The 15,412-nt window shown below is 41.4% G+C and overlaps 1 protein-coding gene across 6 annotated transcripts in view; it reads right to left on the bottom strand.

Annotated features, from left to right (window-relative positions):
* The window catches only part of JMJD1C (jumonji domain containing 1C), a 249,203-nt gene that overhangs the window by 11,776 nt on the left and 222,015 nt on the right, over positions 1 to 15,412 (bottom strand). For all 6 annotated transcript variants that reach the window (XM_020793184.3, XM_078390904.1, XM_020793183.3 and 3 more), the window contains 5 exons: positions 9,296 to 9,464; positions 7,868 to 7,958; positions 7,651 to 7,781; positions 5,224 to 5,346; positions 4,004 to 4,143 (listed from right to left, as the gene is read on the bottom strand). In XM_020793184.3, coding sequence (XP_020648843.2) covers positions 4,004 to 4,143; positions 5,224 to 5,346; positions 7,651 to 7,781; positions 7,868 to 7,958; positions 9,296 to 9,464 — 654 coding nt within the window. The remainder of the gene's footprint in view (positions 1 to 4,003; positions 4,144 to 5,223; positions 5,347 to 7,650; positions 7,782 to 7,867; positions 7,959 to 9,295; positions 9,465 to 15,412) is intronic.

Genomic DNA, 15,412 nt, shown 5'->3' with positions numbered 1-15,412 from the left:
ATTATGTAGTGAAAGTGACATACATTAAAAAGATAAAATTAAGTAGCAAACATTTAATATAAAATAAAAGGCAATCTAAAACCTCTTAATTATACATCAGAACAATGCTTTAATGATACAATTAATCTTGCTTATGAGAATACAAACAATCATGTGACAGAAACAGAATCTGAGCAACCTAGCTGTAATATGCTAGTTCTACTCAGAAATTGAGACTAGCTGCAATACACTAGCCCTGCTGAGACCAAAAAGGGGACAAAAGAGAAAAAGAAGTGAAGAAAAAGTCACAGCTTCTTTGTAGACCTTCCACATTGACACGGAGAGGGGAGGAGTGGAGGGGGGCATGCTGGAGTGTGTATCCATCTCCTTCTACATATGCCTTAATAAACTACCATGGATCTGTCGATCTCCTTTGATTTAAGAGAAGCAATTTTAATGGAGGAAATATTCAGAACATAAAAGGAATGCTTACTGTAGCGAACACCTGTCTTCCTGTATATATAAAATGATATTGGCCTGCACCAATGGGAGCTGTTGGGAGGCGGAGCCAGAGAAACTAGAAGGGAGGGATGAGTCAGAGTCTAGTTAGTTCAGTCAGAGAGAGCTAGAGAAGAAGATAGTTTGGGGTTTGAAGGAGAGAGAGTGTTTAAGGAGTGATTAGTCAGTGTGACCTGTATTAATTAAGATAGAAGAGGTTAAAGTACTGAAGCTTTGTGTAACTTTAAGAATGTGCTTAAGAACTAGTCCTAAAACAACTTGTAATCAATAAACCTGTTTCTGTTTAAAAGTTCAGTACTGAATGGACCTCAGTCTTTCATAGGAAATATAGGTTGATAAAGAGATCAACTGGTGGCAGTGTGTTAAAAGGTGTGTTGGGATACTCGTGTGAGCCCTGTGTTTAGTGAAATAAACAGGGGCCACGGGGTGAATACCACACTTACTTTATCATTCACGTATAAAATGTATTTTGTTATTGTTTAGTCATTAAGTCATGTCCGACTCTTCGTGACCCCATGGACCAGAGCACAACAGGTCCACTTGTCTTCCACTGCCTCCCAGAGTTGGGTCAAATAAAACATATGCCTATCTTTAAAAAAAATCTGCACAGACAGCAGTACTAATCATGCTATGCTATATGATTTTATATGGTTTTACTGAGAGAAAGAGAACTTCCTCTTTAATCTATTGGTTCTGCTATAATGTTTTTGGAAATTCTGGGATTCTTCAGAAGCTTATCAGAGATTTCTCAGTGAGAAGACCAATAATAGCAGACAATAATGAAATACAACATTAGTTACCAAAGGCAATCATAGCCTGCTAGCTTGCACTGTGGGATGTGTAATAAAAACCACATGCCCTCAGAAAGCGTGGTCTGAGATCATAATGGGACAACCTGCACAGCCAGTAATCTGCTCTGATTGGTCAAGGCAAATGCTGGTAAGATCTGTTGCATCAGTGGTGCTGGTATCACACAGGGGATATGTGGACATGGTCCCAAGATGGGGATCTAAGGCAGTGATGGCTTTGAGGCGAGGAATCTGATGCTGTTCAGGACCTGCTGTCTCTGCCACATTAGAGCCAATGCTGGGAAGAGGTAGGGGAGGCTTAAGTGTAATGTAATTATAGCATTCGGGGAAGCAGCTTCTTGGCATAATCGGCAACAGTTCTCTGCTGACTGTTCTTGGTGCTGAGGGAAGAGACAGCTCGATACTGTAGGCTGTTCAGCCAGTATCTATATGCAGTGGGTTCAGTACTGTTCCCTCAAGTGCTATGGAGTTCTCTTTGGAGACTGAGCTAAGGGCACAGCACTTGATCTTGAACATGGTGGGACTAATCTGTAGTCAGTGAAAGGCCAAGTTTAAAAAGTTGCAGTAGTGGGCAATCTGAAGGTGGGTCCACAGAAAGTGACTGTGCCAGTGTCAGCAAGGATGGAGTAGGCGTAGCAAAGGAGTCATCAGGCTTGCCCTGTTTCTTGTTTTTTTTCTGCTTTGCGCCATCTTTCTTGTGCTTCAAAGTGTACTTAGAAACTGCCCTGGAAAGCAATTTTTCTGGAATTCCATTTTGTGTAGTTTCCCCAGGTACCTGATCCTGTGGATCCATTAATGTCGAGGGGATGGAATTCTTGGTGCCAAGAGTCACCATCAGGACAGTTTGGGATGGGACTGTTGCGAACTGGGAGAGTCTGTTGATTGGGGGGACTTTTCCAAAAAGAAAAGTTTCAGTCTAGATACTTTGTTCCTGAGGCTAACTTCTATAAATCCTGAGGATGAATAAACTGAAACTTAATCCAGATAAGACCGAAGCACTTCTGGTAAGTTGAAAGACTGATCAAGAAATATAGATACAGCTGTTACTGGATGGGACTGCACCGTCATTGAAAAAACAGGTGTAAAACTGGGGGGTGCTCCTGGATTCATCCCTGAACCTGGATGTCCATGTGTCGGCAGTAGCCAGGAGTGCATCTGCACAGTTAAAACTAGTGTGTTTCTTAAAAGACCTGATCTGGCCACTGTGATACACACCTGAGTTACTTCCCAGCCGGATTACTGTAATGCACCCTTTGTGGGGCTGCCAATGGAAAGAGTCAGGAAACTTCATCGGGTCCAAAATGCAGCAGCCAGATTGCTAACTAGATCTGGTTATAGAGATCACATAACTCCCCTGTTACAGCAGCTCCACTGGCTGCCGAACAGTTACTGGGCATAATTTAAAGTGATGATTTTAACCTATTGTCTGGATCCAAGCTACTTCAAAGACCATATCTCCCATTATTAGCTGGTTCGTGTGTTAAGATCACCAGGAGGGGCCTTTCTCTCAGTCCCACCACATTCACAGGTGTGTCTGATGGGAACACAGGAGAGAGCCTTTTGTGTTGCTGCTCTCGGACTTTGGAACTCCCTCCCACAGGAGGCCAGATTGGCCCCATCTTTGCTATCCTTCCGCAAGCAGGCAAAGACCTTTCTCTTTAGGTGAGCCTTCTCTCAGTACCAACTACCTGTGTATGATTTTTAAATAGATTCTTATGCATTACTGCTCTGACTGGATTTTTAGTACTACTTGTGTTTTCTATTTTTGCATTTTCCATTTCTCAGAGTGACTTTTAAAAGAAAATTGTATACTTATTGATCTTTGCCTTAATATTGCTTGTAAATGATGTAAGATGCCTCCTTTTTCATTGCTGGCAGTTTAAATATTGCCGTTTAATGATGCTAACCATCGCTGTATGCTCATTGTTTTCAACTTTAAATACTGTCTTTCATTATTGTCAGCTGCTTTGTGTCCTTTTCAAGAAGAAAGACACAGTAAAAGTATTTTAAATAAAATAAATAATAAATAATATACTATTGGTTGGTTTTGTAGTCCTCACTGAGGCAATAAAAACAATTATTGAGGTCATAACAGTTGGCAATCTTCCTGCTGCAACTGCTGCATTTCTTAAAGAGGCCTGCAAAGCCATAAATGGCCAAGTGGGCACAAAAGTAAGGAAGGAAAGGAAAAAAAATCTCATCTTTTATGTAATGAAAGAAAAAGAGGGAAAAAGACCAAAGAAAATAATTGGGGAAACAAGAAAACTATTTACAGCAAAAAGAAGAATGACTTGCACCAAGGTTGTGGAACTTGTGTTGGAAAGGAAAAAAAAGAGATAATGGCTATGCAGCTGATACAAGCAGGGGGAGAGGGTGGAGCCAACAAAAAAGCTAGCAGTTCCAGAAAGTTCCAAAGAAGAGATATGCGCAGGTGCTGACCCACATGTAAGTGACAAAGACCACAATGAAAAAACAAATAAATACACCACAGTCACATGTAGCAGGATATGTGTAATCTGCTACACCGAACCAGAATCAACACTACAAGAATTGACAAATTACTCAAACTTGGTTTTTGAGCTAAGATACAAACACAAAAATCAGTTCTGAAAATCTATTCTAAATTAATATACACCCATTATACCTAAATCTAATACCCAATAATATGAAGCAATATAATCATAAAAAAATCTAACCTTCTGTAAAAACTCCCTTATCTTGTCAGCATCCTTGCTGGCGTAAATATGCCACAGAGCACCAGGCAATTCACTTGAATCCTTCAATCTTTTTCTTAGCAGATCATCCAAATCTTCTTCTTCAAACTTCCTTAATACTCCTGAAATTCACAAATGCAATCACTTTTCCACAGCTCGAGAAATCTTGTCTTATGTCAGTCAGTCAATCAGTCAGTCAACTACTTTCTTATTGTGTTGTATTTAACAAAAAGCATGAGTAAGTGCATATTTACTGACTGCAAGCAGCAACGGATCACATATAAAATATTTCTGGATTAGAGGAAGGTTTTTCTTTTTCTTGAAGAAGAAGCTGAGGCAGGAGGGCAGGTATGTTTGGGTAGACATTTTGGTGAGGTGTTTTTTCTAGGCCCTGACTGCATGGTCTGAAGGGGGCTGGGTTTTTAGCTTAAATAAGGGTGAGCAGAGCTTTAAGCCCTTTTCTTGAAGAAAAAGCTAAAGCAGGAGAACAGATATGTTTGGGAAGACATTCTGGTGAGGTGTTTTTTCTAGGAAGGGATTGTCACTCTCAAATTGGCCTTCTCAGCCACACTAGGCGGTGTTCCAAGACCTCAGAGCACATTACCATAGTCTTTCGAGACTGAAGGATGCCTAATCTAACTAGCATCTTTGCAACTGCCAGCACCCTTTGTATGTACATAGCTTAATTCAAGTGAAATGTTTTTGCCCTGCTGCCTCCCTGGGACCAGGAGAGGATCTGAATGATGCCAAAGGGAGTATAAAGAAAAAGGTGCAAAAAAGTTCTCTGCCAAGCAGTTGATTATACCCAACATAATATTAAGGGGAGAAATAAAGTGGTAATATATTTGTTTTTCCAACTCAATACCTGCTAATATTTAGTTTTGCAACTACTTTGTACAACTGCTACCTGACTGAAAATTGTGCTGCATAATGTCTAGGCTGGAACCAGGTATCTCTATGCCACTGTAACAACACAAGTTGGATACTGGTCCAAGCCATTACACTTGAAAATACAATTAAAAAATTGAATTTCCATTAAGAACAAAGAGGATGGTTATAATATAATGAGGAATGTATTAAATTTGCAAAATATTTTCCTATACTAACCATAGGTAATGTGTTGGTCAGATTAAATACACATAGCTTTGTTGTCATATCAACTTGGATTTTTTTTCTGTTTACCAACATTTAAAAAACTTTACCTGATTTTGAAGGGACTCCATTCCCCTTTGCTATTCCAACACTGACAAGGATATTCACAACATCAGATACTTCGATATGAAGATTTGTAGTTCCTATATCATGGTCTTTAGCTGGAGTTACACCTTTTCAAAGATAATGTTAAAAAAAAGAAGGGAGATGTAAAGCTATCATAAATTTTCATAAACAGACCTCTATACCGTCTTCTGAAATGCATCAGCTTAATAGATCTAGATTTTATGTAATCTTATATAATCTTAGAACTGTAGAGTGCTCTCTCTCTTGTTCTCTAATGTAATAGCAGGACTTAAATGTCCATAGAGAAGTATCTCCCCACTTCCCTAACAGGGCACTAGATGAGAAACAACATTAAATAGTGATTTGCTCTAAAATAGCTCAAGTGGCTTTTAAAATTAACTTGTAGTTTTAGAACCAATAAAAAGTGTAAGCTGTGAGAGCTGTCACTGCCCTAAACTATAATTATGTGCTATTAAGATAAAAAGCTAGGTTCTATTACACATTAAAGTATTGTTGCTGCCATCTTATACGTCCTTACATGGGACTTGAGACCCTTTGGACTTAGGCGGCCTAGGTCTGATAAAAGATATACAAGACTATACTACTTTCCAGGTAGTAGGTCGTACATCGTTGTATATGTTGAAAGGTAACAACCAACACTTGGAACAAGTAACCTGAACATGGTGGGGGGAGTGCAGTAGAAAGTTAGATATTATCCTCCCTCTCTTGACTGTCTTCCTTATTGATAAATAGATTATTATTCTCATGCTCTATTTCCTGCTTGTTGTTCTTGGGCCAAGATAACAACAACCATGTGCACCTATATAATGGCTGCATGACCATCGATACAGTGGTGCCTCGACTTACGACCGTCCCTACTTACGACCATTTCGAGTTATGACCAGTTCCGGCAGCAAAATTTTGCTTCTACTTGCGACTGGAGCTTCCACTTATGAACAGAACAAGGCAGGGGAAAAAGGCGGGAAATTCAAATTTCTAACTGTAGGTGGCAACGAGGCTGCTTCTTTGTAGCTCGTTCGCCCCAGCAGTTAGAGTGTGTGTGTTGTCATTGGAGGCTTGGGACTGCCTCCTTCTGCTTCTGAGTGTGTTTGTGTGTTTGCAGGGAGGCGTTGGGCTACCTTGTAAAGTAAGGCGCTGTTTTTTGCTTTTTAAAAACTGTTCTGGGTGTGTTTTGCAGTGTAGTTTTTGGCTGGGGGGGTATGTTTCTGTGATTTTTTGGTGATTTTTTTTGCAGCCCTAGCGCTGGGGCTTGCTCTGCTGTTTATTTTTGCGTTTTTTGTTTGTTTATTTGTTTTGCAGTCCCAGCGCCTTCGGGGCTTGCTCTGCTGTTTATTTTTGCTTTGGGTTTGTTTGTTTTTTAAAACCCCAGCCACAGAGCTTGCTTCACTGTTTATTTTTGGTTTTTTTTTAAGCCCCAGCCACGGAGCTTGCTTCGCTGTTTATTTTTTCTTTTCTTTTCTTTTTTTTTAAAAGCCCCAGTGCCTTCTGACCGGGCTTGTTGTGTGCTTAATTTTTGTTCCGTTTGTTTGTTTTTTGCCGGAACGGATTAATCATGTTCCAATGCATTTCAATGGGATATGGTGCTTTGACTTACAACCATTTCAAGTTACGTCCATCTTCTGGAACAGATTATGTAAGTCGAGGCACCACTGTATTCTCTTCTGATCTATCCCTAAACAGATTTTCATCAAAGTCAAATGTAACTTCCACTTTATGATTAACAGCTTCCAGAGAATTTTCTTTCAATACACAGCTCAGTACAAAAGTACACTACCTACTATTATAAACACCCAATATATACATGTTTTATAAAACACAATGGTGATTGCACATTGCTAAGTGCTTTTAAAAACAGAAAAAGAATTTGTAATGTTTTCTCCTTCGTTTTCTAGGATTGTATTTTTACTATTGTTACTATATTTGAAAACTTTATATTTCACTCTTCAGCTATTCAGAGTACAAGACAAGAAGATCGTAGTCTATGTCAGATCTACCACTTCTTCCTTGCTTCTCTGAATATTCTGTTACCTGAGATAATGGCCTTGTTCTACCTAATGAGAAGGCTGGCTGCTCAAAATACATGAAGTTTTCATATGTGTACACCCCTGTCTAATCAGAGCTTTGTTTGATCAAGCAGCCATGCCATTTTACTTCTTTATACTATCAAGAACTTATTCCATACTTTGATTCTTCTGGTTTCTAAAACATATATCTTTCCTATTATCCTCCTCTTTTTTTCTTTCTTTGGGATATTTCCATCTTCTTTGTTCTTCCATATTCACCACATTCATTTTTTTGGCAGAAACCTTTTCAAATAAAGACTAAAAAACTATTCTTTACTGAGGACACAACACATCAACCTAAAAAAATATTATAACTTATTTATTTACCGTATGCACTGCATAATCTAGGCCCTAGATCTGGACGCACAAAAAATCCGGGCAAGTATGAAGCCAAATTGTATTTTCCTTCAGGGTTACAGTACTCAGGTAGTGGCAAACTTCTTAATAAGTCTTCATATCTGTTGAAATAGAGGTGAGAGTAACAAAGTAAGCAATTTGTTATAAGGGGGGGAAAGACACTGATAGTGTATATAAAAGTGAATACCTTGAAGGCATCATAGTTTTGAAGTCTTCGCCTGAAGGCAAGTCTTTCAACTTAAGCACCACTGATTCTCCATTTTTGATTTTTTGCCGTTCTGCAAACAGATTAGTGAATGTGTTATAGAAGTATTATCAGATGGGAGGAAGGAAAGAATATGCCTTTGATACCGAGCTCAGTCTGCTTATAGAAGTTTTCTTCTTTGTTTTTGTTGCTCCCTTAATACTTCCGTGAATATAAATAGGAAGGGAATGATTTCCCCAATTTCCCATAACGTCTCTAGCAAGCCACCTCTACCCTTTTGAGACAGATGGGTGAAAACTGTAGTAAGAATCATAAAAGGTTACTTTCCCATACCTTCCTTTCATAAAATCTGTTGCTGGATTAAATAGCCATCCATGAGTGAATGGACATTATTTTATACATAATCCATAAGAAGGTATAAAAACATATAGAAAATATAGAGGTATCAGCAGGATCCATGGGACTTAATATTAGCATTAAGATATACCATTAGTTTCAATTGTATTCTACTCGGGATTAAAACTAAAATTAGCCCTGAACATGTAAAACAAAACAAAACAAAATATTCTTTTATCTTTATGTTTCTGCAAGTGCTGTGATATGGCAACCACAGGGAAAATCTTAGCTGCCTCAAGCTTGTCATTTAACATTTACAATCTGTGGTATTACTTCATCTCATGACACAGTTTTGTTCAGTTCATTATTCAAATTATGAATGCATAAAATGGACATATGAAACCTTTTAGAATTGCATAAATAACATAGAACTGAAGAAAATCTAAAACACCTTTCTACTGAATAGCTAACATCTGCATGTCTGCTAATACAGAACTTTCTCAAGAAATATAAAATACATTGTGATATCGCAAAATTCAAAAGCACAAGAAGCTAAATCCAATTTTACTCCTAGCTAGAGTGAAATGAATATTTGCTGAGTCACAACTAACTCAAGTTGTACTGGTTTCAATAGGTCTGTTCTAGGTAGCAGTAATCATGGATTTAGTTCAAAGGGAACATTGCCTGTTTCTGAACTCATGTTCATCAATGGAAATTACCTGTCACTGTGATCTCTTTCACTTCCTCATTACAAGAAAATCACAGAATGTTGAGTTGTTTTTTAAAAGAAGTATATACAACAATGTAAGCACTTCTGCAAAACCATGAAAATTTATTCTGTAGTAGATTATTTAGGCACACAATCTAGCTAAACCTGAACACTTTGTTTGAATACAAAGAAAGAGCACATAATCAAATCTCATACAATTACAACATTCTGTCTAAAACCACATTTTCTAATGTGGTAGCCTTTATAGTGCTTTTTGGTAGCCTTTATAGATTACCTACTTCTATACTCCCCTCCACAACAAATTTATTTGAAATTGTGATAGTTCTATACAAAATATTACATACTTGAAACTTCTTCGAAACCATCCCAGAATTCCTTGGCACTGCCAGTTGAAGTAATGCTGTCTTTGCAATTCAAGAGATCAACTTTGAGGTCACCAAAATCTGAACTAATACAATCTGTTTTCCACAAACTGATGTTCAATTTCTTGTGCATTCCAGAAATTAACACTGTCTGCAAAACAAATCAGGTATGTGTCAGTAAGCCAGAGCATTTTCTTTTTATAACAAGAAATGGAACTAATACCAGCTTTGAAGTAATTGTGTCATTTTCGGTGGGATATAAGCACTATTTAAGCATGTCCCTTCACAGTGTAAATAAGAGGTGGGAAAAATGTAACACGTAGGAGCCCAAATAAAAACCCTGCTACCCTCACGTCCCCCAGCACCCTCACAGCCTCAAGAGGATGTGTGTTTTTAAAAATTCCTCAAATAGTTTCCTTGTGTCCTCTATCAAGTACAGGGTTGGTGGTATCTGCCACGTTTTGAAGGACCACAGGTACCTTGACCTCTTCCCCCCCTAAATTATTTAAAAATTGCAGAGAAGAGGTTGATTTTTCAGTAAAGCCTCAATTTTCATAATTCTTAGGGAGTGGATTTCTGGCAGCATGTGTGGCTTTGGAAGGCCCAGGGACAGGCATGTGCAGCATTCAAACCTTTGGAGATGGCCAAGCTTTGATCTACAGTAACTTTTTTAACCTTGAGCTCATTCAACCAAAGCTGATTTACAAGATTGCTGCGCCAAGCTAAAGCATAGTAATAGACTCATCTGTATGAATAATTCTATTAAAAGTCAAACTTCACCGTCTAAAGATTTCTTTAAAAAAACAGAAGATGGGATTTCTCAACACCAAAAAGGGCATGTTTTGCTAGATTTATCAGGCATTAATTGCTTTTGTCATCATAAACAAAAGCAATATATTTGTTATGTAGGGCAAAGATGGTCCTAATTGCCTCTGCATTTTTCCCTCACTGCAAAGCCAGTTTTTCTGCTATTTGCATATATGCTTCTCTTAAAAGAGTAACATACTGTATGTAATAAGAAACTGTTTTTAATTGAATTGGACCTTAATTTTTAGACCAAATCTTATTGTTATTTTACACTCACACAACACAAATAGCATCATAATTGACAGCAAACTGCCACAAATTTAGAAAGTATAGATGTTATCTGTTTTATGCTGCTTGGCATGGAATAAATAACAACTACACTGACTGGTTAACTTATTTTGTTTGTTGATTTTTATTTAACTTATATACTGCCCCATTAGTGGGATGCACTATTTTAGGCATTTGGAAGTTGAGTCATGGCAACTGGACTTCTTTCTTATTAGCCTGGAACATTTCACTACTCATCCAAGTAGCTTCTTCAGTCTGAGGAGAGTTAGTAGGAGATCCCTGATATATCCTCCACGTTGGTTTCACTTCCCCCTGGTCTGAATAGGCTCGTTAGATGGTCAAAGGACTGGGAGTGAGTAAAAAATCCCACTTCTGCAGTCCTTCTCCACCCACTGTCATGGGTCATTAGCGGTCGTTAACAGTGGTCTTTCTGGTGGGTATGGTCCTGATCTTTCTGGGGACGGGTGAAAGGGTGGCATGATAAATAGGAGTCATGGAGGATATTATCAGGGATCTCCTATCAACTCTCCTCAGACTGAAAAAGCTTCTTGGATGAGTAGCAAAATGTTTCAACCTAATATGGTATCATCATGATACAGCAAAAAGACGGGTTACTTACCTGTAACCATGGTTCTTCAAGTGGTCATTCTGTGAATCCACACAATAAGGGTTAAATCAGCGCCTGCGCTGGTCTCCTCGGAACATTCGAGAGCTCTGTAAAAGAAACATTGTTAGAATGACCTACACTGCGCATGCTCCGCCCACCCAACGCTCAGTTCCATTTATCCGCCCTAGATACCGAGAATGTCGTAGGCTTACAGGGACGGATAGTGGGGAGGTTGGGTGGGTTTGTGTGGATTCACAGAATGACCACTTGAAGAACCATGGTTACAGGTAAGTAACCCGTCTTTCTTCTGCATGGTCTTCTGTGAATGCACACAATAAGGGTGATTAGCAAGCTTGCTTACCGGATGGTGGGCCGTCACTGAAAGATAGAGGTGAGGACTGCTCTCCCAAAAAATGCTTCCTTCTTGGCTCTAACGTCCAACCTGTAGTGTGATATGAAGGTGGACGCTCGTGACCACGTAGCAGTCCTGCAGATATCCGGTAGGTCAACTCCTCGTAGGAGAGCCATTGAGGACGCCACAGCTCTAGTAGAGTGGGCACGCAAACCCTCCGGAGGAGTGCAATGCTGTACCTCGTAGGCTAAAGATATTGTAGAGACTATCCAGCGAGATATTGAAGACGGAGAGGCTGGTAGGCCTTTCTTTTGTCCAAAGAAGCAGAGGAATAATTTGGGGGACAGCCTGAACTCCTTGGTACGGGCGACGTAGAAGGACAGCGCTCTCCGAACATCGAGAGTGTGGAGCATGCGCTCCGTGTCACTGGTCGGATTGGGGAAGAGTGTAGGAAGAATCAAGGGTTGACTGAGATGGAATTCTGAGACGATCTTCGGGAGAAAGGATACATCTGTGTGCAGAACGACCTTGTCTTGGAAAAACTGTAGAAATGGCTGGTCAGCCCTGAGAGCCGCTAACTCGCTGGCTCTGTGAGCAGACGTGATTGCTACTAGGAAGGACACTTTGAGAGATAGTAGCTTTAAAGAGCACGTAGCAAGAGGCTCAAATGGGGGCCTCATCAAGGCATTCAAGACAAGGTGGAGTGACCACTGAGGTATCAGCGGCTTGTTGGGAGGTCTGAGATGTATAAGACCCTTGAGGAAAGCTCTCACAGTTGGATGGGAAAAAAGCTGGGATGAGGGAGAGCCCCTAGGTTGAAAGGCTACAATCGCTGCAAGGTAAACTTTCAAAGTGGAAACGGACAATCCGAAATCAAACAAGTGGCGAAGGAACTGCAACACGGTGGAGAGCGACGCAGGGGACGCCTGCCACCCTTTTGACTCAGTAAACTTAAGGAAACTCTTTCATTTGTAAGAGTACAGAGTAGAAGTCGAAGATTTCCTGGATTTGTCTAGTATCTCCTTGATCTCCGGGATATCCTCCACGCTGTTAGACGTAAAGTATGGAGATCCGGGTGGCAAACCTTGCCGTTGTTCTGAGTGAGAAGGGATGGGAACATCGGGAGTCTGACGGAGTCCACTGCCATGTCCCTTAAGGTTGGGAACCATGGCTGGCGTGGCCAAAATGGTGTGATGAGAATCGCTTCCGCTGAGTAAGTTCGAAGCTGCACTAGTACTCTCTGAATTAGAGGGAATGGCGGGAATAGATAGAGTAGGCCGATGTCCCATGGGATCATAAATGCGTCGCCGAGAGAGTTCCGTCCCATCCCCGCCCTGGACGCATAAACAGGGCACTTGGTATTGTGGTGAGTGGCAAATAGGTCTACCACCGGAGTGCGCCACCGAAGGCAGAGATGATGAAATACTGCCGCATCCAGCTCCCACTCGTGCATCTGGCTTCTGCGACGACTGAGTTCGTCTGCTAGAGTGTTGTCGTCCGTGGCTATGTGGACTGCGACAAGGAATATGTGGTGTCTCATGCACCATTCCCAAAGAGTCACTGTTAGGTAGAGTAATGACTGGGAGTGCGTGCCACCCTGCTTGTTTATGTAATAAAGGGCAGTGGTGTTGTCGGTAACGATTTGCACGCCGCGGCCCTGCACTAGGGGAAGAAAGGCCTTGAGCGCCTTGAACACTGCTAGTATTTCGAGGTGATTGATATGAAGGTTCTGTTCTTGGAGTGACCAAAGAGCATGGATCCGATGGGATTTGCAGTGAGCCCCCCATCCTGTGGGGCTGGCATCTGTGGTAACTTGAATGGTGAGACGTAAGGGGCGGAACGGCCGTCCAATTCGTAAGTGTGGGGGATAATCCCACCATTGAAGTTGTAGCGCTAATTCTGGAGTTACTAGTAGAGGCTTCCTGGGGTGATCGAGCTGGGGATTGAACAGAGAGAGGAACCAACTCTGTAATGATCTGAGCTTGAGGCGAGCGTGGGCTAACGCAGGTGTTGTTGACGACATTAGCCCCAGAAGATGCTGGGCATGCTTGGCCGAAACTGTGTGGCCCGGTTGAAACTTCTTTATTGCTCTGTGGAGCTTGAGTATCCTGTCCGTTGGGAGGAAAATCCTGCCCTCGCGGGCATTCAGTGTGGCGCCAATGTAATGTACCACCTTGGATGGGCGCAGGCGAGACTTCTTGAAATTGACCTTGAGGCCCAGATTGTCGAGAAGGTGAAGTATAAACTGTGTGTCCCTGAGTGCTCTGTGTCTGGACCGTGAGACCACTAACCAATCGTCGATATACGGAAAAACATGAACACCATTCAACCTGAGGTAAGCTGCCACTGGCGCCATGCACTTCGTAAACGTGTGAGGCGCCGTCGCTAGCCCGAACGGTAGAGCAAGGAACTGATAGATGTTGTCTTGGAAGATGAATCTGAGGAATTTGCGATGGTCTTTGTGAATCGTTATATGAAAATAAGCGTCCTTTAAATCTATGAGAACAAACCAATTTTTCTTTTGCAGAAGATGAATGATGGAGTCCAAGGTTATCATCCGAAACCGGCGTGGGCGGAGGTAAGTATTTAGTTTTCTTAGATCTAAGATGGGCCTTATGCCCCCTCCTTTCTTGGTGACTGCAAAATATCTTGAGTAAAAACCGTTTGCTAAGTCCCTTTTTGGTACCCTTTGAATGGCACCTTTCTGCAAAAGAGTTTGAACTTCCTCTTCTAGGACAGGATCGGATGAGGTATACCGTGCCTGACCTAAAGGGGGATATTCGAGAAACTCTAGGCGATAACCTGAAGAGACGATGTTGAGAACCCAGGAATCGTTTGTTACAACGGACCAGTTTTGAAAATATGGTTGAAGTCTTGTGTCCGAGTCAAAGATACTGTTTATGTTTCTTAGCGGGGGGTTTGTAGGACTGTCGCCTCTGTGATGGCTGTTGAGAACGGTAAGTAGGTGCTGCGGAAGGAGGTTGAGACGGCCTTGATTGAGCTTGACCTTTAAAGTGCCGAAAATGCTGTGGGTGTTGGTTATAACGTGGTGGAGACCTCTTCCACTGATACCTGCTAAACCTAGGCTGCGTTTGGATGTAGTAAGATTTAGCGGTTTTCTTAGCTTTATGTAAATCTTCCAGATGACTGTCGGTGTTCTGACTGAAGAGACCAGAGACGTCGAATGGCAAGTCTTCCACTTTGGTCTTGACATCGTCGAGAATATTAGCCGCACGCAGCCAAGCGTGTCTGCGCAAAGTAATGGCTGTGACGAGAATTCTAGCAGCTGCTTCAACGGAATGCCTTGTCGCGCTCCTCTGGTGCTTAGAGACAGTCTGTGCTTCCTCATAAATGTTGAGAAAGGCTTGGCGATGTTCCTCCGGAATCAACTTTAGACCGGGAAGGATCTTGAGCCACAGTTGTTTATGGTAGGCTCCAAGAGCCGTTTGATAATTGTCCAGACGGAGTATAAACGTTATAAGTGAATAAAGTCTTCTACCAATTATTTCCAGTTTCTTGCCCTCTTTATTGGTTGGAATGACATGGGCTCTGCCAGATGGTCTAGAACAACTGGTTTCCACTATGAGAGAATTGGGAATAGGATGCTTCAATAAAAACTTTGCGTTGTCCCCATAGATTTTGTACATGTTTTCCGTACGCCTAGGTAAAGGTATAGCGGCTGAGGGGCGTTCCCAGTATTCTTGAATAATTTTCAGAAGAGCTGGTAAAAAGGGGAGACTAGGAGGAGGGGATCTCCCTTTGGCAGCATCTCCGAAGAAAAGATCCTCCTCCGGAGGCGTTGGTTCGTCAACCTGGAGTTTCAAAGACTTGGCTAGTCTAGATAGCATCTGGGCATAAGACGAAAAGTCTTCAGATGGTGAAGGTTCATGCGGGTCCCCTGTATCGGACTCAACAGTTTCCCCAACTGGTAAGTCGTGAGGCTGTGGCTGTGGGGGGGGGGTTCAGAATCGGAGTCGGAAGATTGGGGAAAAAAGGGGGTTTCGCCCTCCGACGATGACTCATGATGTCTCTTCTTACCCGATGA

The sequence above is a fragment of the Pogona vitticeps genome, chromosome 3 (assembly GCF_051106095.1).
Source record: "Pogona vitticeps strain Pit_001003342236 chromosome 3, PviZW2.1, whole genome shotgun sequence".
NCBI classification, from domain to species: Eukaryota; Metazoa; Chordata; class Lepidosauria; order Squamata; family Agamidae; genus Pogona; species Pogona vitticeps.
Note: the sequence above shows the minus strand (reverse complement) of the source record. Positions and strands in the feature narration are given on the sequence as shown.